This window comes from Camelus dromedarius, chromosome 1 (genome assembly GCF_036321535.1).
Source record: "Camelus dromedarius isolate mCamDro1 chromosome 1, mCamDro1.pat, whole genome shotgun sequence".
NCBI classification, from domain to species: Eukaryota; Metazoa; Chordata; class Mammalia; order Artiodactyla; family Camelidae; genus Camelus; species Camelus dromedarius.
This window is the reverse complement of record NC_087436.1, coordinates 93,819,306-93,841,416: the sequence shown is the minus strand read 5'-3', so window position 1 is coordinate 93,841,416 and position 22,111 is coordinate 93,819,306. Positions and strand designations below refer to the sequence as shown.

Here is a 22,111-nt window from a genome sequence, read left to right as displayed (position 1 = left end):
TAGTATCTGCTTCATTCTCTTTTTCTCTGCAGATCTGCCTTCTCTGCTTTTCTAGTCTGCATGGAGAAAGCCCTACTGTTGTACCCCATTTCCTGAGCTTACTTGTTAAAATTGTATGTTAGTTCCATCACTTAGACTAACTTATTTTGTTATCTCTGTACCGCAGTTCTAACCCCCTGGGAATTTGATTGACTCCATATGGATCAGGTACATTCTCTTGGGCCAATCTCCTGTAGCCAATAGAGTGGAATTCTGAACTCAGAATGTCGGAAGCCAACCTCTGTAGATGTGCTGGGGCTTGGGACTGGGCACTGTTGTCTCCAGGGAAGTAGAGTCATTGTAAGCTTGAAGTATACTTTATTATGTTTCTCTGAGGGGATAAAGGGGATAAAGACTAATTTTAAGAGGTAATAGAAAAAGTAATTATTTAGCAAGAAATTGAGTGAGAATGATTTTCTCCTAATGAAAATTGTATTTGATCTTTGTTGTTGTTGTCTCTACCAGAGTTCCTTGTGTTTTCTCACTCTATACACCAGCTGGTATCTTCTTCTCCATTTGTTCATGACTTCAACGATGTAACCCAAGATGACACTTACTATCATTCTGACATATGCAAGGTTTTTAAGAACTCAATACTTTATGATTAGGTTAAATAAAAGGACTCCATAGCTCTTCCTTTCTCACTCCCCATGCCTCACACTAGCCCAAGAATCTGATTCTGCCAAATAGTTTGTTGGGCTTTGGTAAGGCAAAATAGCGAATGGGCAGTGAAAGACTAGAGAGGAAGCAAGAGAGGAAAAACTTGGTAGTCCATCCTCCCAAACCATCCAAAACTATTCACCCTAAAGTCTTCCACATTATAATTAAGGCACCACCAGCTACCTAGGTTTCATTTTTGATTCTTCTTTCCTAGCCTCCCTGGTCCCCATACCGTACCTAATACATCAAGTCCTGTAACTCCAATTGGAAAACATGCTGAATGTGTCTACTTGTTTCCATTCTCACTACTACTGTGCAAATCCAAGCCACTGTAATCTGTCACTTGGACCACTGCTATAGCTTCCTCATTGATTTCCCTGCCTATAACTCTTACTTTCCCACATCTGTTCCACATGGCAGATAGAGTGATATTTTTAAAATGTAATTATATGGTCATGAGAGAGTATCTTGGATCAGACTTACCTTCTTTCTGTAAACAATCAGAAAACTGGACGAAATATATTAGGCAAAAATTTTGGACATTAGGCAAGAAGCAGCACTGAAACTTGATCCTTGAGTGAATGAAAACAAATGAGGTAAGCCCTGGAATAGTTCTGCTTTACACCTAGAGATAATTTCCAACTGCATTGCAGGAAGAGGAAAATTGTAGTCTTGCTAAGTTAAGAAAACAGAGATCAGAGTTTTGGAATAATCCTCTGAAATGATCATTTTTTTCTTCTTTATTCTAATAATGTGGTAAGGTAATTTACATTGAATGACTTATGAATGTTAAACCAACCATGGATTTTGGGGATAAATCCTATTTGCTTGGATATATCCTTTTTCTTGTCTTTCCCAAATCTCTCATTCCCCATAATTAAAGTTAGGGACACTTCCCAAGGAAGTTAGATAAACAGAGGGAGGAAAAGGAACATTTTTCAGAAGAGGGGGAGTCTATTCCCAGAAAGGAAATGATGCTTAGAATATAAACCAGTAGGTTTCTACTATAACTGGAAACATTGAGAATAATGTGGTTTTTTTTGCCATTATTTATAGATATAAAGTTTCTTGGGACATTTGCAGGATGTTATCTTCCTTTAGAAACAGCATATACATTACTACTGGCAGGCAGGAGCTGCACCTGTGGCACTAACAAGCCCGGGTGACCTGGTCTAATCAGGGATTGATGATTGGAAGCTGGGCTTCAGTCCTCACAAAGACCAGTTTGCTTTCTACTTTACTGGGGTTGTCTTTTGGTTACCTAGTCCAAAGCCTGGGAACTTTATTGGAGCCCCCCTGCCATAAATTTGGCATGCCCCAGATTTCCCTTTTTGTTCCCCTTGTCTCATAAATTGTTGTGAGCTCTGCATACTTCTCAGCTTCTCAGGCACATATTTCAGAATTGGCAGATACTTTCATATATGATTCTCCTTCTACTTGGAACGCTGGACAGCTCTTCTTACATCTTTCCCTTACTCCTGGCTAACTCCCGTTTCTACCTTTATGGCTTGGCTTAAATGTAACTCCTGGGAAACTTACCTTAACTCCCATAGCAGTGCCCCTCCCTTGTGCCAACATAGCATTTTACCTTCCCTTGTCATTAGTACTTAGGACATTTTAAAATAATTGGTTTGTCTCCTCCTACCAGACTTTATACTTTTTGATGTCCAGAACAGCATCTAACTTGCTAACCTCTTTGTTTCTGGAACCTAAAACAGTGCCTGGAATATTGGAAGAATGCAAATATTTGTTCATATATTAATTAATATTTCTCTATCCTTGAACGATCTTCCATTTCCTGCAGAAAAAAAAATCTCACTTCCTATGCATGATATATAAATAGAGATATTTTGTGATTTGAGCCCTGGACTTCTTACCACCCTGTGCTCTGTAAATATGCTTTGCTGTTTAACATCTCCATTTATAGTGCTCTGTCCTCTGTCTGTCTTCTCTCCTCTTGTGGTCTAGAAAATTCTCGTTCCTCTTTTAATAGTTCATGTTTCTCCTTCTCTCAGAAGTTTCTTTGGGTTGAATCTTCTTCTTCCAATACATTTACTCTCTTCTTTATGTATCTTATAACATTCATCATGTTGAGCTATAATTGTTTGTTTATATGTCTGTTTTATGACCAAATTATAAATTACTTAAGGGAAGAAGCCATCTTTTAATCTTTATAGCCCAGGTCTTATCACAGTACTTGGTTAGTAGGAAAAGAATAAGCATATTAATTATTACCATTTCTTGTATAGCTTAACTTTGAATACATTTTCAAAAATATCTTCACAGTCTTTCTGTAAATTAGGTACTAATTCCTGGTTCCTACAGCTTAGAGGAACTAAATAACTTATGTAAAATTACATAGCTACTAATTAGTGGAATCAGAATTTGAACCCAGGTAATCTGATTGCAGAATTCAAACCATACTAGCTGGAGAGACAGAGGAAAACCAAAGTACAGAGAGAGGAGAGTGGATGTGGCATGTTAGCAGGAGTGGCAAATAGCTCAGTGTGTGATTAGAGATAGATTTATGGGTGAGAGTGATGGGGGAACTGAGGAAGGGAGAGTTGGTTCAGGTTAAATTATCAATATCCTTGTGTATCATGATAAAGAATTTAGATTCTGGCCTGTAGCTAATGGGTTCATTTAAGATTTAAGCTTAGGAGTCATATAACTACAATTGAACATATAGAAAGAAAGCTCTGGCTGTATGGTTGAAAGAGATAATTAAGCAACTCTGTGTCATAACATTCACATGGTAGCAGGAGATGGACTTCTTGATCAAGGATGTTGGGAAAGGCTATTTTTGCTTCATTTTCATCATTGCAGTCTGTCTTACAGCTATGGAAGAAGTTCTTTTAGTAATCATAGGGTATTTAATTTACAGAAGTAAAGTGTCTTGTTATCCTAATTGCATTTGGATTTGGTCTTTGTCCTCAATCTGATATTGTATGTTTACATAAAAATCTTTATAACTCTCTATATACTTTACATTACTTTTTGTATGATTAAATTGTATTAAAATCTATAGTCCAAAATGTTTGTAATCTGGGATTTAGAAAATTATTTCTCCCTGTACTCCTTGCCTATACACAACATAAATATTTTCTGGCTTTATAACTCATTTAATGATTCAATAATTCAATCAATAGCATTTGTTATGGTAAATTCAAACTATGTAGGTACTTGAAAGGATTGATTAATCAAAAATAGTCTGTTCTCAGAAACATCTCAGTGCGTAATATAGAAAAGTAACTCACCCACTTTCTATTAGTTATTCTTTGATGTGCATTAATGTATTATATAATTAATTTTTAAAAATTTATTTTTCATTTGCTATTTTTAAGTTGAACTTGATGTACAATACAGTATTACATAAGTTACAGATGTACAATGTAGTGATTCACAATTTTTAAAGGTTTTACTCCATTTATAGTTATTATAAAATATTGGCTGTATTTCTTGCATTGTACAATACATCCTTGTAGCTTATTTTATGCTGTTGTAATAGTCTGCACTTCTTAATCCCCTACCCTTGTATTGCTCCTCCCCATTCCCTCTACCCCCGGTAACCACTAGTTTGTTCTTTAAATCTGTGAGTCTGTTCCTATTTTTTTATTATATTCATTCATTTGTTGTATTTTTTTTAAGTTTTTTGGGGGAAGTAGGTAATAAGGTCTATTTATTTATTATTATTATTTTTAATGGAGGTATTGAAGGTTTAACCCAGGACCTCATGCATGCTAAGCATGCCCTCTACCACTTGAGCTGTATCCCCGCCACGTTGTAGTTTTTAGATTCCACATATAAGTGATATCATACAGTATTTGCCTTTCTGTCTGACTTATCTCACTTAGCATAATACCCTCCAGGTCCATCCATGTTGTTGCAATTGCAAGATATTAATTCTTTTCTATGGCTGAGTAGTATTCCATTGTGTGTGTGTGTGTGTGTGTGTGTGTGTGTATAGCATACATATATATATACCACAACTTTATCCGTTCATCTGTTGATAGACACTTAGGTTGCTTCCATATCTTGGCAGTTATAAGTAATGCTACTGTGAACATTGAGGTGCATGTATCTTTTTGAATGAGTGTTTTTTTGTTTTTGTTTTTAATGTTACCCAGGAGTGTAATCCCTGGATCACATCGTGGTTCCATTTTTAGTTTTTTGAGGAATCTCCATACTATTTTCCACAGGGGCTGCACCAATTTACATTCTCACCAACAGTGTAGGAGGCTCCCTTTCCTCCATATCCTTGCCAACATTTATTATTTGTATTCTTTTTGATGATAGCCATTTGACAGATGTGAGGTAATATCTCATTGTGGTTTTGATTTGTGTTTCCCTGATGATTAGCGATGTTGAGCATCTTTTCATGTACCTGATGACCATCTGTTTGTCCTCTTTGGAGAAATGTCTATTCAATTCCTCTGCCCATTTTTTAATCAAGTTGTTTGTTTTTTTGATGTTGAGTTGTATGAGCTGTTTATATATTTTGGATATTAACCCCTGACAAAGGAGGCAAGAATATACATGGAGAAAAGACAGTCTCTTCAATAAGTGGTTCTGGGAAAACTGGACAGCTGCGTGTAAAAGAATGAAATTAGAACATTCTGTAACATCATATACAAAAATAAACTCAAAATGGATTAAAGACCTAAATGTAAGACTGGAAACCATAAAACTCCTAGAAGAAAACATAGGCAGAACACTCTTTGACATAAATTGTAGCAATATTTTTTTGGATATGTCTCCTAAAGCAAAGGAAACAAAAGCAAAAATAAATGGGACCTAATTAAACTTAAAAAGCTTTTGCACAGCAAAGGAAACCATTAATAAAACTAAAAGACAGTCCACTGGATGGGAGAAAATATTTGCAAATGATCTGACTGATATATAATTGTTTTTAATGTAGCTCTGTGACATTAGGACATAGCACTACACAAATCTAATTCTATTATAGCCCTAGAAGGCTTAGTGTTTGGTGACTCTTCCCTATCTTTCCCAGGTGCCCCTGTGTTCTCATCCTCCCTCTCCCTCACCTTTCCCCCATCCCCATCCCTATCTCTGTCTATTTTATTAAGCTTTCTGCAGCCACACACACCACTCTCGAGGTACTTGACTTTTTTTGTGGCATCTTTTCGTCATTTCTCATTCAAGGTTATCCTTGAGGTTTATTATTCAATTAAATTCCTATTGTGAAAATGCTGTGAATATGGATCAAGACTAAGTTCTGTATTCTTATTTATTAAAAATTTAGGTTATGAGATTAAAAAAAATCATTGAGTCTTCATATTATGCTATCCAGTTCTTGTTTTTCTTTTCTGTTATTTGGGACTTTGAGACATGGAATAATCAGAACTGGGAAGGACTTGATACAGATTCTTATAAGTTCCTTAATCTTATCTAGACTGTACTGTTGCCACCTCTGATAATAATAACTGGCCTATATTGAGTGCCTGCCATGTGCCAGGCACTGTGCTAAGTATTTTACACACGTGGTAATCACCACATTAATAGCAAGGTACGTCGATCACACTTTACAAATGAGAAAACTGAGGCTGATGAGAGATTCAGTACCATACCTGAGGTCACACAGCTAGTAAGTGACAGAGCCTGAATTTCACTCAAAATTTGTCTGACTCGAAATCCTACACCTCTTTCACTGCATAAAATTTTTTCTCAACCAGCAATTGCTATAAATATCTGAGGAGATAATACAACTATACAGTGGTAGCAAAAACTGGAAAAAAGAAGCAGGATTATTGGATTTCTATTTTTAAATATGGCAAATTTTTATTTTAGACTTGAAAATTTTGAAATAGAATTATAAAAGTATTTGTTAAAATTCTAAATCTAATTTGTTAATGTTTCTAGTGGAAAATTGATAGTCTTTTCTTCAATGCAGTAGTCACCAAGAATGGCTTTTCTCTCTCTAGTTTTAAGACAAAATTGGCTGCGGCATTGGCAAGATGTCGGATCAAACATGATGCCCTTTCAATTTACCACATTCTTCCAGAAACCATTAGGAACCAGGAACTAAGGGCCTCTACTTTGCCGCTTTATGCTTGGATAAATACTTGTAAAATCAGGTAAGAGTTTTAATCAGATTCTTTATTTATATTTTAAGTCACTTGTCTTTCAAAATAATGTGATAAGAAATATTACCTTTTTAATGGGTGGGGGAGTGATTGGAGAATCATAGTTTAGTTCAGGATCTTATCACCAGATTACCAGATTAATTACATAAATATATTTTTTGTCTCTATTTTTTAACTTACTTTTGACTAAAATTATAAGTTCCATTAGATGCAATATATACAGTGATATTTTAATTTATTGTAGGGAGAAGATGTTAATGTTAAATACATTTTAATGTATTATATTTGTAATTACAACCTAATGTTGTATATTTACAGCCCTGAAGAAGTTTATCATAGTTTGAAGAAAAAAGGCTATAATAAAGTCGAATCTATATTGCATATTGATGACAAAGTCTTTGCTGTGGATCAACATTGCTATGATGTATTAATTTTTCCATCTCATCTTAAAAGTGATCTTCTAAATACAGATCTTTTCAAAGATTATAAACTTATATTTCAGGTAAACTAACATTTACTTTCATTGTGATTCTCAGTAATCTTACTTACCCAAAGAATTCCTCCACTTAAAAATAAAACTTAACAAGTGAGTTATATTTTATATAAGTTATCAAGGAGGTTTATAAGGCCTAATTTTCACCTGAAATAAAAATTAATGCCCCTACAATCAGTGTTCCTGTAATACTTTGGCATCCTTTCCCCATGTGAAGTGGCCATATGGTAAAAAAACATATTCTCCTTCCTAGACTCCATAGATGGGGGAACTTTTATTGCCTGCAGCTGAAAGGCTATATTTTTGCCAAGGGAGAATTCAGGCGAAGGTACAATGATTCCTTTTCTTCCTTCCATTTCTGGGGAACATGCTAGTGCCATCCTACATTTGACAATGCGATGTATAATACTTTCCCTGTATCTCTTTACTATTGTCTTAAAGCTTTGATTTGTAAGATGTGTGTAATGGCTATCAGTGCAGGAAGAGAATGTGAGGTAGAATGTGGTTTCAGTAGAATGAAAAATAAAAGGTCATAGAAATTAGGTTAAGTTAGTTTTTATGTGTTTAGATTCCAATCCTTGCCTCAGATTCACTTTAGTCTTCTAAGGTTCATCCCTTCACTGCACCCACATTCTTGGGCAGAGTCTCTTGGCCTTATTTTGTAGTCACAGCCTGTTGAGCAGAGATCAATGTCTGTGTAGTCCCCTTTTATTAAGCTTATAAACCATCTTTTCATTTCTGTGAACTAGCAGCAATTTAGATGATAATGTAATGGGAAAGGAAAAATGGCATTAGCAGATTGCATTTTCACAAAGGCTTAAGAATGGGAACTAAGGCAGGACATCAATAATCTATTAATCACACTTTGGGGATTTTTGCTTTATCACTGTATAGAAGATAAATAATAATAGTCATAATTTAGGCTTAACAAAGTTAGGGTGTTGTTTTAAATCAGTTTATATCATTTATCTTTGTTAACTTTATATTAAGATGTTTTAAACTCAGATGGTTTAGGTATCTAATACTTTTTTTTAACTCAAGGTAAAAAGTCAGTACGTGCTTCTCGTCAAACCCTTTGAAATCCTAATCATACCATTATCTTGTAGGACAAATCTCGAAGTCTCGCTGTCCATTCTGTAAAGGCTTTATTAAACATGGATGATGATATCTTAATGGTCAATACAGGTTCGTGGTACACTGTTGCCCATATGTCAGTCTTAACAAATAATAATACCTCAAAAATATTTGTGTGTGGAGTACAATCACAAGCTAAGGATCCTGACCTGAAGAACCTTTTCACAAAAATGGGATGTAAAAGTATGTACAAATGTTTTTTTCTTTGGTGTTTATGTTCTGTAAGATTTAGAATGTTAAAAAACACTTGCATATGTTATCTCTGTAATGTAAAACTCTATACATGAACTATACTCCTAAAATCCTCACTAATTCATATTATATCAGGCTGTTCTTGTTTCTTAATATTAGTAAACAACTGCAGTTTAAATTAATAAATGTATTGGCACTTTGGTATATTGCTTGATATTTAGCTACTATAATTCGATGTTCAGACAACAATTAAAGTAAGTAGCAGAAGTTATCATGTTTTAATAAATAATAACACAATCACAGGCATGCTTAAGGGACAGAGATAATGTCTAGGACCGGATGCTGAGTCCCTTAGGCTTCTTATTCAAAAAAAAATTTTTCCATTGGATCATGCTGTGACAAAAAAATAACATTTTATTATAGGTTCAGTGAGGCTAAAAAACTAAAACTTTCAATAGATTCACAGGGTCAGAGGGACAATAAGTAGAATTTAGGGCTTAACATGGAGAGGTAGACTTGTAAATACTCAGAATTTCACTTGGAGCGCGGAAGAGTATATACTCTCGGTAGTGATCAGCCCTCTGATGAATCGAAACTCAGATTCCAATCATCTCAATTCCCAGGTGGCTTAAGGTGTTCTGGGACTGTTAGTGCCCAGGCTTACCTGCCTAGCAGAGGCAAAAACAGATTCTCTCTGAAAGAAAGTAATAACATCCCAGATTTCATATTACCTCCTAAAGTTTTTTCAAATGCAGTGTGGCACTCAATAAAAAAATAATCACACAAAAAAGAAGAAAGATATGAGTGAAATAAAGAGAAAAGCACTGCAATAGAAGCAAACTCACAGAAGATCCATGTACTGGAGGTATCAGATGCGGATTTTAAAATAACTGATTAATGTGCTAAAGAGACTAAATGACAAGTAGAATTTTAGCAGAGAACTGGAAACTGTAATAAAATGTCAAAAGAAAATTCTAGAACTGAAAACTACAATATATGAAATTAAAAAATAGATTTAACAGTAGATTAGAGCTAAAGAAGAATAAGTAAACTGACAAGTCATAAGAAGCTATCCATCGGGAGACAAAAGGATGAATAATATAGAAGAGATACTAAAGGACACGTGAGACTCAGTGATCCAGTGATCTCATGTTATGTTGTTATTGGGAACCCAGAAAGAGAGGAGAAAAGGAATTGAGAAGACACAATATGTGAAACTCAGGCCGGGAATTTTTCAAAATGGATGAAGACCACAGATTCAAGAAGCCCTATGAACTCCAGTAAGAGTAAATGCATAAAAAACATAGTAAGCACATCATAGCATAACTGCTGAAAACCAAAAACAAAGAGCAGCCAGGGAGATAATACATGTTACCTTCAATGAAATAACAATAAAACTAAGAATTAACTTTTCAAAAGAAACAACTGAAGTCAGAGACTATTAAACAAATCTTCATATGAAAAAAGACAGCCCAACTGAAAAATATAAAAGAGACAAGACTGAGCTTTTTACGAAAGAGAATATATAAAGGCCAAAAAACCTTATGTAAAAGTGCCTCACTCCATTACTAGTCAGGGAAATGCAATTAAAATCACAACTTACCACAACATACCACATATCCACAATGATTAAAATTGAAGAGATGGCAGTACAACGTCCTGGCAAGGTAGGGAGCATTGGGAATGCTCAAACACTGCTGGTAGGACTGTACATGTTGTACAGTGACTTTGGAAAACCAGCATTAATCTCTAAAATTGAAAATATACATGCCCTATGATCTAGCATTTCACTTCAGGTTTATTAGCCCTTTGAATTTTTACCTAGTTAAAGAGAGAGTAGGAGCCACTGGGTAACCAAGCAGTAGAGGAAGAGAAGTTTCTTCTTTTAGAAATATTCCCGCTGGCAAATAAAAAAGGGAAGACAGAATTAGAATATGACTAGTTACCATAAAGGCAATTTAATGGATGAATATGACGCCACTTGTGAAGTAGTTTTGTGACACACACACATAAACCCTGAATTATTTAGGCTCTAAAGATCCAACTACTAATTTATAGGAAGCACAGAAGACAGGAACATGTTAAACTACACTCTGGGAAAGCAATTAGCAAAATCCAGACTCTGGAAAACTCTAGTAGTACAAATAAGCATACTTCATTAAGAAATAAATGATAAGAAAAAGTGGAAAAGGTACCTATCAATAAAAAGAAATTTAAAATAAGATGTCAGCCAATTGCAATGATATACCTTATCTAAATCCTGATTCAAACAAACTGTAAAAAAAATTTTGACATGTGTGAAACTTGGAAAATTTGAGCCATGACGGGATGTCATTATTATTTGATGATAATAAAAAATTACTTTTTTAAATGTATGTGGTTGTATTTTTTAAGTTCCTATCTTTCAGAGATATATGGTGAAATATTTTACAGATTCAAAATAATGTGGAGGAGTGGAAATGGGTGCAGTATATGGGCATGAATGGCTCTCTGTTGAAGCGCCATAATGGGTACTTGAGAATTTATTACATATTATGTCTATTTTTGTGTATGTTTGAACTTTTCCAATAAAAGTTAAAAATAAGGGGGAAAGGAAGGGGCCCACTTGATTGAAAAAGATTTGTTTCACAAGAGACAGACTAGAAAGAGGGAAAAGTTGATCAGACAAGAGAAAAGGGTTGGGTAGGGCAGTTTCCAGAGTGACTCCTCAGCCGGTGAGGGGAATGGGATCCATTGCAGAAGTGGAGGGATGGCCTCAAAATAGGGTCGCAGATTGTTATAACCCGAGGGAGGGCAGACTCTTAAACTAAATTATAAGGTCCCTAAGGGACTTTAGATTGTGCCTCATACATGCTACTAAAAATACCTATTTTTTTTTCCTGGGGAAAATAGAATGTAAACAGGGATAAAAAATGAGAAAGAGAAATAACCAATACTGAGCATTTACTATATACTGGGCACCATGCTAAGCCTAACTACCTTATCTCAATCTTTACTACAATTAGAGGAAGTGTAGGCATTATTATCCTATTTTATAAATAAGGAAATGGAGGCTTAGAGAAATTAAGCCACACAGATAGTAAATAGTGAAGTTGGGAGTCAGACTTGGGTATTTCTGCCTCCAAAACCTATTTCCCTCCACTATATCATCTTGCGTTAAATAGAATCTGAAGTTCAGAATGGGAACTTTAAATTATATTTTATGTAGAAGATATTTATTAAAATTCAAAATTGTTGTCTGAAGTGAAGGAGAAAGAACTCTTAAGAGAATTCATGTATTAACCTTGGGATATTATCAGAGAAGAATAGCCCTCTTTTCTGACTACATTAAAATGACTTTGTGCAGTTAAGGATTTAAACTGAATTAAGATAAATAGGTATAATTACATACTGCATTAAGATTTTTAATTAATATTTTTACATTAATTTTCTGTGTTTTTCCTCCCAGATATTGAAATACTTCATGAGACATTTATTAACCTTGAATCAAAGGATCATAGATTACAGAAAGTTAAAGTTATTCTGCTGCTACCTCGTTGTTCAGGACTGGGTATTAGTAATCCAGTAGAATTCATTTTAAACGAGCATGAAGGTACTTGTTTTAATTTTTAAGTTCTAAATTATTGAAATTTGTTAATGTTTTTAAAATAAAATTGTTTAAAATCATTAAAATGACATATCAGATACATCTGATTAATGAATAGCTACCCTATATAAAACACTTACTATGTTAATAAAGTATTTTACATACATTACCTCATTTAATCTTTACACCAATTCTGTGAGGTATGGGCAGGGGAGATATTAAAAATGTTTAATAATTGGAGTGATGTAGGCAATCTGAACAGATGCTGGCTTGTATGCTATTCTGGTATAGACCAGAGCTCAAGATATGGGCATTAAAATTCATCAGCATTTTATAGATGAAAAAATTGAGACTCAGAAAGAGTCACTCATTTTTGTAAGATCACGTAACTAGTTAGTAACAGAGCTAGGATTCAGATTTAGACCTGCCTGTACTCTAAGGTGATCCCAATTAGATCATAATCAGACTATTTGAAATTCAAGACTTCTTTCACCCCTAGTATGTATGTTTTATCATATGAATACCTCAGATTAAATATTAATTCTGGGAATATTTTATTTGCTTCTTTAATACCGTTTAACATTAACATTTTTTGAGCACTCACATGTAAGGCACTGAACTGAGCACTCTGCTTGGATTATTTCATCTAATCCTCACAGTAACTGAATGAAGTGGCTACTCTTATTATTTCTCTTTTATAGATACAGAATCTGAGGCTCAGAGAGGTTGAAGCCTCCCAGAGTCTTTTGACTAGTTAAGTTTCAGAGCCTGGATTCAAACACAACTGCTCTGGCTCTGCCCCATGTTCTTAATCACAGTATATTAACCAAAACTGATTCTTACTATGATCCTTTGTTTATGTTGAAAGGTATAGTTAAGGTTAACTAGACTATTGGATGAAGAAGATATTCCACTAGCATTCAGAATATGCTGAGTAGCTGTTTCCTATTTCTAGCAAAGACAATTAAAAATGGAGAGAAAGAAATTGAGAGAAAGAAACTAGTATTTATTGAGTAAAACTATGTCCCAGTCCGTACTCTAGGCAGTGTTCATGCACTGTAACTTAATATTCACAATAACTTTGTAAGTATAGTATTATTTTATTATCTATTTTATAAAGGGGGGAAAACCCCAAGGTTCAGAGAAATTTAGCAAGTTGCCTGAGGTTATGTAGCTAGAAAATGGGGAAGCTGGGATTCAAATTCAGATTAGTTAGCACATTCCGCTCTACACCATGCAAAGAATTCCATATACCGCACAACTTTTAACTGAGCTTGCACACTGATCCATGTGGAATTCTGTCTTGCTACAAGAAATTTCTTTCTAAGAGAGTTAAACAGAAGAATAACCAACTCAGATGGGAGAATGGTAGATGGAGAAAATTCCTACACTAACTTTGGGAAATGATCAAAGAAGAATGAGTAGACTTTTGAAAGAACAAGGGAAGAAATAGCTGCAGCTGCAGTAAGCATTGCAGTGACGAGAAGCAGGAGACTCTGGCCTTTTCCTGGGCATCTTGCAGCAGAAATGCAGAATACAATAAACCATGGGTAAAAATAACCGAGAGGCTGGGGGCAAGAGCCCAAAGGGAACTACAAATGACAGAAGGAGAGAGAGTAAAATGCCTCCTAGATAGTGGTAATATTTTGAAAACCTTGGTGAAGGGGTGAGGATAAGCCTAGAGGTGGTCTTTGGCATGCCCAGAAAAAAAGGAGGATTTTGAAGGAAACTGCTCTGAGGAGGTAATGCCAGAGCAAATAAGGAACTGTTGACCTAGTGGTTATAGAAATACTAGTCATAGATCTAGTGGGGATGAAACTAAAAGACTTAGATCCATGAAAAATCATGAATTAATTTGAAAACCACTTTAACATTGAAAAATATTACAACCATTTTTAGAATGCTTATCATAAAAATCATGTTTGAGGAATATATGAAGTTGGTCTTTGCTAACAACTTGGACTTATTTTTAAATGGAATGAAAAAGGCAAACTGATACAGTTTTAGAGTATAATAATGTATAAATAGTCCTTTAAAAAGTAGTGAATAGATTTAGAAAAATGTGAAGTGTAAAACTAAATCGGGAAGAAATGGAGTTTAATTAACCTTTAGTGATATAACTTGGATGGGAAACAGTCAAATATATGGTATAAATAATTGGCTCCCACATTCCAGGAAGTTACTGAGAGGAGAATAAAACAGAGGTTAGAAGTTTGGACTCTGGTCAGATTTCTGAGCTAGAACCTGGCTCTAAACTAGTAGCTATGTAACCTTAGACAAGCTGTTTAATGTGTGTATGCTTGAATAGTTCTCTCAGTGTTAAAAGGGATGATAATGCTTCACAGGATTGCTGAATAAAATAATCTACATAAAGTAGTATTTGGTATCTTAGTTAATATTATGAAGAAATATGTTAAAAATAGTTTTCGAAATTTAAAAAAATTACTGTACAAATTTCTTGATCTGTTGTTTCTTGATCTATTATGAGGATGCACGTTTGCTTCCCTGAAGTTTTTTCTTCCAAAATTTCTTTTAGTAAGTTAATGTTTTTAACTGTATCCTTTTGTGTTCTTTCTTACTCAGATCTGACTATAGCCCATCAGTTTCTACCTTGGAAAATAAATCTTTTTTCCCTCTAGTAGTCTCCAGACGGACTGCATTCTACTTCTGTACCTAAATGACTTAATTTTGGCTAATTGGACAACTATCTCATGAGAACCTGGAGAAAAAAGGAAAACTAATATTGAAACCAAGCAAAATTACCTTTATCAATTCATTTTTAAAAAATTTAAGTCAGCATTTTTATAATACTATTCAGTTTTATAAATATTTTCCATGAAAACTCTCATTAGTAGGGAAAATATTTAAAAATTAAATAATGTGACAATAGCAATATATGAAAAACATCTAATAGTGATATATTTAAAAGCATTTATTTGCTTTTAGATACAGGTTTACTTAAAGATTTCTCCCAAGGAGGCACATCAGAAGATAAACTTCATGTTCTTGCTCAACAGCAGTATGAACAGCTAACACATGCAATGAAATGTAAGTTTGTTATCAGTGCAACCTGAAAATATGTTGTAAATCTGAGAAACATTAATACTTAATTTATCTATTATAATTGGGCAATGATGTGTGAACCATGAGTGAATTTTCCGGAACACTCAGTCTTAGTGCCTTCAACTGTCAATTTGTTTTTTACCAATTTAAGTCTTAAAACTATATGCTTTACTATCATTTTTAAGAGGTTAGCAAGAACAATGAACAGTTTCTTAATGCTGAAGTGAAATAATTATGTACATTTATTGTTGGACAGTTTCATTTTCTCTATTTCTTTTCTTTGTTTTCTTACTTGATATAATTTTTCAATTGTCATTGTACCTGCCCCTAACAACTCTTCTACAATCCAAATTTTAATCAAACTCTTATTTCTCTTAGTACTAAAAAGAAAATAGAGAGATGCAATTACAGATAAAGCCTATCTGTAGCCTACCATTTAGATTTTGGGTGTCACTGCTCTTCCACACATGGGTATGGAAATCTAGAATTCTCTGAGAAATTACATAAACATTTATCAGTTCAGTGCATGTTTATCAAATGCCTACTGTGAGTCAGGCATTAGGCTGGATGTTAGGGATATGAGTGCAGATAAATCCTGACTTTCAAAGTCTCGAGGGTAAGTATAGGATATAGGTAATCTAATACCTAAAGATATAGCATACATGAAATAGAAATAAGGCAAAACAGAAAACACAGAGGTGGTCTACTCTTTTGATTGATGCTACTAATAAACATTAATTTGAATATTATAGTATGTATATGATCTATGAAATGAGTTGGTTGGAAGGTTAGGAAGTTGGCAGATAATACATTTTAAAAATTCTTTCTCTGATTAATCTATTTAAAATTATAGTACCGCCTTTGGAAACTAACTGTCCTCCATATCTGCTTTGTTCTTCTTCATAGCTTTTTTTCACCTTCTAATACTATGTAATTTTCCTGTTTATATCTTATCATGTCAATGAAACAGAAAATAAGCCCCTGGGGCTTTTTTTTTTTTTTTTTTTTTTTTTTTGGTCTGTGTATCCCAAATGGCTAGAACAGTGCCTAGCACATAGTAGGTGTTTGGTAAGTATGAGTAAGTGGGTCAGTTGCAGGTAGTAATATTACTTCATTTTACAGTTGAAGAGTTGGAGAGTTTAATTAATTTTCCTAGGTTCATGAAGCAGTAACAGAATTGGGATTCTCATCTAAGTCTTGTGTGTTTCTAGAGTCCTTTTTAACTAGTTATGGCTTGTGGAAGAATGGCTGAAAGTATCAAGTTTATGGTAATCTGTAGAATTTATTTGTTTGTGTTTGTAATTAGATTGGTCACATGGATTGGATTTTCAATTTCCATACAATCCAGTTAGATTTATTTTAATTATTCGCACAGGCTGCATTACTAAGCAACCCATGCTTTAAAGGGGAGCCAAGCAAGCATCTATAGAAATCATTCCTATCAAAACCATGTGGTATTAGTATAAACCGGTGTTTGCAAGCATAGCAGATTTGTTTAGGATTGTTAATGGGGTTATTATATTAATTCCGTCTTCTTTAAATATAGTTACTAGAGCTCAAGCAATTGTTTACTGCACATGCTCAGTTTATCCAGAAGAAAATGAAGCTGTTGTTAAGAAAGCACTGGAATTTCAAGACCATGGGATTAAAGTACAACCTTATAGGTAAGAAAGGAAAGATTCTTCTAAACAACTCGACCAAATATTTTTGAAAGTTATGATTTCTAAGTTAGAAGGAGAAGACATTTCACTTCCTTTTTGTTAGACTTTAATATGACCAAATAGCTTAACTTCTTAAAACTTTAGATTCTTTAGTCTTTACAATGACTTGGCAGGAGCATTCTCTTGTACACTAAAAGATTCTTGTTATTGTTAAATAAGGCTAAACGCATTTGGGCTTTGACTTGATTGATTTCTGGATAAATTGAGTCTAAACTTTACACCCTGAGTTTTAGATACATCTATGCTTCAGTAGAAGAAAAATAAGAGTATAAAATAGCCTTAGAAAGTAGAGAGAAAATTGGATGCTTATTATCTGAAAACATATGTTTCTTAGACCCTTTTAGCTTTTGGCACCCACAGGGACTGAGATAAAATAGCCCAAATAACTATAATAGCTTCTTGGTAAAATATTGTCATAAACTAAGGGCAGGAAGAAGAACAGTAATACTTCATCTGAACTGTGGACATCAAGATAAGGAGTAAGTCTAGGAATATGTGATGCCAGCAGACTGGCATCACATATTCTTAGATAAAAATGTCTCCTCCTATTTTTGACTTATTTCTCTTGAGCTGAACTATTCCTGTAATTCTTATAGTAGGATCTTAATGTGTATATAGTTTTCTCCCTCTTTTTAATCTTACATTTTTTTCTTTGTGGATTCACAAGTTGGACATGTTAATCACACTTATATTTCCCTTCTTTCTTCACTTCCTTATTTAGTTACTATCTTTAGTAGCTAACAGCCAACCTTATTTCTGCGAGCTTCTCAACACAGTTAGCTAAATCCCATCTAGTGGCAAAGAGAATTATTGCAGGTAATATAACCAAATTCATCAGTGTGGATGGCTTGATTTGTCCCCCAGGGATAAAGTTTCTAAGAATGTAATATGGCAGAAATAGAGGAACATCATAGTATTTTATTTCATTGGATTTTTTCTTTATTGCTAATTTTTTACTTGAATTATAATTGATTTATAATATCATATTAGTTTCAGATATATAGCAAAGTGATTCAGTTATGTATGTATTTTTTTCAGATTATTTTCCATTATAGGTTGTTACAAGGTATTGAATATAGTTCCCTGTGCTATACAGTAAATCTTTGTTGCTTATCTATTTTAATTAATCCCATATTCCTGATTCATACCTCCCCACCCTCTTTCCCCTTTGGTAACCATGAGTTTGTTTTTCTATGTCTGTGAGTCTGTTTCTGTTTTGTATATAGATTCATTTGTATTATTTTTTAGATTCCACATATATCATATAGTATTTGTTTTTCTCTTACTTACTTCACTAAGTATAGTATTTTCTAGGTCCATTCATGTTGCTGCATATGGCAATATTTCATTCTTTTTATGGCTGAATAATATTCCATTGTATATATACTCTACCTCATCTCAAGCAAGTCATCTTTCAGTGGGCACTTAGGTTGTTTCCATGTCTTGGCCGTTGTAAGTAGTGCTGCTATGAACATTAGGGTGCATGTATCTTTTCAAATTAGAGCTTCCTCCAGCTATATTCTCAGGAGTGGGATTGCTGGATCATATGGTAAATCTATTTTTAGTTTTTAAGGGAATCTCCATACTGTTTTCCATACTGGCTGCACCAAACTACATTCCCACCAATACCGTAGGAGGGTTCCCTTTTCTCCTCACCCTCTCCAGCATTTATTGTTTGTGGACTTTTTAATGATGGCCATTCTGACTGGTGTGAGGTGATATCTCATTGTAGTTTGATTTGAATTTCTCTGAGAATTAACTATATTGAGCATTTTTTCATGTGCCTTGACCATGGTGTATGATCCTTTTAATGCATTGTTGGAGTCAGTTTCCTAGTATTTTGTTGAGGATTTTGCATCTATGTTCATCAGTGATATTGGCCTCTAATTTTCTTTTTTTGTGATATCTTTGTTTGGTTTTGGTATCAGGGTGATGGTGGCCTCATGGAATGAGTTCAGAAGTTTTTGTTCCTCTGCAATTTTTTTGGAATAGTTTCAGAAGGATAGGAGTTAACTCTTCTCTAAATATTTGGTGAAGCCATCTGGCCCTGAACTTTCGTTTTTTTTTTGAGATTTAAAATTACTGATTCAATTTCAGTACTGGTAATTGGCCTGTTCATGCTTTCTATTTCTTCCTGGTTTTGTCTTGGGAGACTGTGGCTTTCTAAGAATTTGTCCATTTCTTCAGGTTGTCCATTTTATTAGCATATAGATGTTCGTAGTAATCTCTGATGATCCTTTGTATTTCTGTCGTGTTGGTTGTGACTTCTCCTTTTTCATTTCTTATTTTATTGATTTGGGCTCTCTCTTTTTTTCTTGATGAGTCTGGCTTAAGGTTTATCAGATTTGCTTATCTTTCCAGACAGCCAGCTTTTTGTTTCATTGATGTTTTCTATTTTTTTTAATCTCTATTTCATTTATTTTTGTTCTAACCTTTATGATTTTTTTCCTTCTACTAACTTTGGGTTTTGTTTGTTCTTCTTTCTCTAGTTGCTTTAGGTGTAAGGTTAGGTTGTTCAAGATTTTTCTTGCTTCCTAAGGTAAGCTTGTATTGCTATAAACTTCCCTCTTAGAACTGCTTTTGCTGCTTCCCATAGGTTTTGGATCACTGTGTTTTCACTCTCACTTGTCTTTAGGTATTCTTTTGATTTCCTTTTCGATTTCTTCAGTAACATCCTGGGTGTTTAGTAGCATATTGTTTAATCTCCACATGTTTGTGTTCTTCACAGTTTTTTCTTAATAGTTGATTTCTAGTCTCAGCATTGTGGTTGGAAAAGATACTTGATATGATTTCAGTTGTCTTAAATTTACCCAGGCTTGTTTTGTGGCCTAGCATGTTAGATATCTCAGAGAACGTCCATGTGTCTGACCCCCTAATATGTCTGTTTCATGTGCAGAATACACTCATCTCATTCCAACATCTTCAAGTCTTCACCCATTCCAGGATCAACTGTGAATCCAAAAATCTCTTTAAATATCACCAACTCAAAAAAATCCCCAGTGTCATTCTCTAAGTCAGTTATGAGTGAGACTTGAATATTAACTTATTATTCAAAGAAATGAGCTATAAGTTGGGGTTTGGAAATACTTTTTTAATGCAGAGTCAATTTCTGTAAGTTAACTTAACCAGTATTGATTGTGGATTATTATTATCATTAGAAAAGATAGCATGTATGTAGATAGAATATATCATAGTCTATTAAATAAATATTTGTTGAATACCTACTATATACCAGGCACTCTTCTAGGTGCTAGAAATGTATCAAATTGACAAAAATCCCAACATTCATATTTATATTCTGAAACTAATTATGTTCCACATTAGTAAGAAATAATTATTTTCAGAATGTATTCTTTACCTCATATATAAGTGAATAGTTTTTTTGATGATTTCTATTTGTGTAGAGAACATATATGAACAAGCCTCAGAAATTCAGTTTGTTAGTTATAAGGTTGGTAAGCAGAGTGATTAGCTCTCTTGCCTTTAGAACCTGCACAGCTATTATATTTCAGCTTAGTTCAGCATAAACATTTTATTAAGCACCACTATTTACCACTCTTTGGCATGTCATTTGAGGTCAAGTGTGTCTACCTGCATCCTAAGTGACCTCTGCATCCCCTGCCTCATTCTCTGCCTCAGCCACATGGAAATGCTTGCCGTTCCCTGAACATAGATCTTCACAACACTTGCGCTTTTGTTCATATTCTTCTTTCTGTCTAGAAATCACCCTTCTTTGCCTTATTGGATACCTACTTATTTTTCAAGACACAGCACTGATACTACTTCCTCTGTGAAGTCTTCATATTTTCTATCTCCCATTGCCAGAGTTACCTGCACCTTATTCTGTACTCCTACATAATTTTGTCTCTACTTGGCTCAGCATTCTTATTTCGTCTTCTTTATATTATTATATAACAGTTTTTCCAACCAAATTGTAAACTATATAAGAGAATTAATATTTATGTGCTTTGCACATAGTTGGCAAATAATGAGTGAATAAATATAAATTTTAAATAGTGTTAAATTTCAGAATATAATATACAAATTTAATAAGAGTTCCTGATATTTTAATTTATATGGAAAAGTATTTATTGATTTAATGTTTTAATTTTAAAAGCATGGGAATATAAGAATTATTTATTATTTATGAATGAACCCTTTACTGTTGAATGAGAAATATTAAATATAAAAACTAAAATTTTATTTTAAACATATTAGTGATTAGAGATTTTTATATTTCTGACACAAAGTCTTTGTTACGTACTTTCTTTTTTTTTATTTTTAATTTATTTGATTTTTTATTGAAGTATGTTATATACTTTGAATACTTCCTAACTCATCTGTTAGTATTCACAAAGTGATTGAGAAGAATAATGTAGTCATAGGAGTATTTTTATATTGTAATTGTGCAAAAAGTAACCAAAAGAAGGAAGTTATACTTTTTGTATTTTGACATGAGGAAATAACAGAATTTTTGGATTATACCTTTGTGATTACTATATGTATTTACCTGTTTTGATAATGGAAGCCCCCTTTTTTTTTTTTTAACACATTAGTGACTTGGGGAAGAGTTTTTAATATATTGAAAGGTTGCTATCCTTGGCATAGTGGTTTAAAGATGGAAAACTTGGGAAGTGTAATAAATTATTAGCAACATGAAATATAGAGCTTTTAATTTACAATAGTATTGTACTACTTCGACATTTTATTCTTATTTGGAATTTTTGTTTAAACAATTGGTAAAACATAATAAAAGAAAATTTGTTGCAGCTTACTGTCTCCCTTGATTGGCAAATAAGCTATTCTAACTATTACTTGTTTGCTGTTATCTGTTGCAGGCTTAGTCCTCCTGTTCTTCCACTGTGCTCCTTGAAGGAAATACATTTGTCCACTGACAAATTTTTCAGAATGGAACCATCTGAAATTACCAATGGTTGTTTTCTTTCTGTTCTAACAAGGGAGGTAAGGAAAAAAATACGAATCCATGTCATACTTAGGAATTAAGAAACAACAAAGCCTCATAAGAGGAACCTAAGAAAAATGGTGTGCTTATTTCATAAATAGCTAAAAGGCAGGAAAATTATTACTGTGTGACAAAAATCGCTGTCTTTGTTTTTAT

The 22,111-nt window shown here is 33.7% G+C and overlaps 1 protein-coding gene across 1 annotated transcript in view; it reads left to right on the top strand.

The window, feature by feature from the left end:
• The window catches only part of NSUN7 (NOP2/Sun RNA methyltransferase family member 7), a 37,860-nt gene that overhangs the window by 9,436 nt on the left and 6,313 nt on the right, over positions 1-22,111 (top strand). The window contains exons 5-11 of the mRNA XM_031435556.2: positions 6,642-6,794; positions 7,122-7,305; positions 8,403-8,613; positions 12,071-12,214; positions 15,155-15,256; positions 16,818-16,935; positions 21,831-21,954. Of these exons, the coding sequence (XP_031291416.1) occupies positions 6,642-6,794; positions 7,122-7,305; positions 8,403-8,613; positions 12,071-12,214; positions 15,155-15,256; positions 16,818-16,935; positions 21,831-21,954 (1,036 nt within the window). The remainder of the gene's footprint in view (positions 1-6,641; positions 6,795-7,121; positions 7,306-8,402; positions 8,614-12,070; positions 12,215-15,154; positions 15,257-16,817; positions 16,936-21,830; positions 21,955-22,111) is intronic.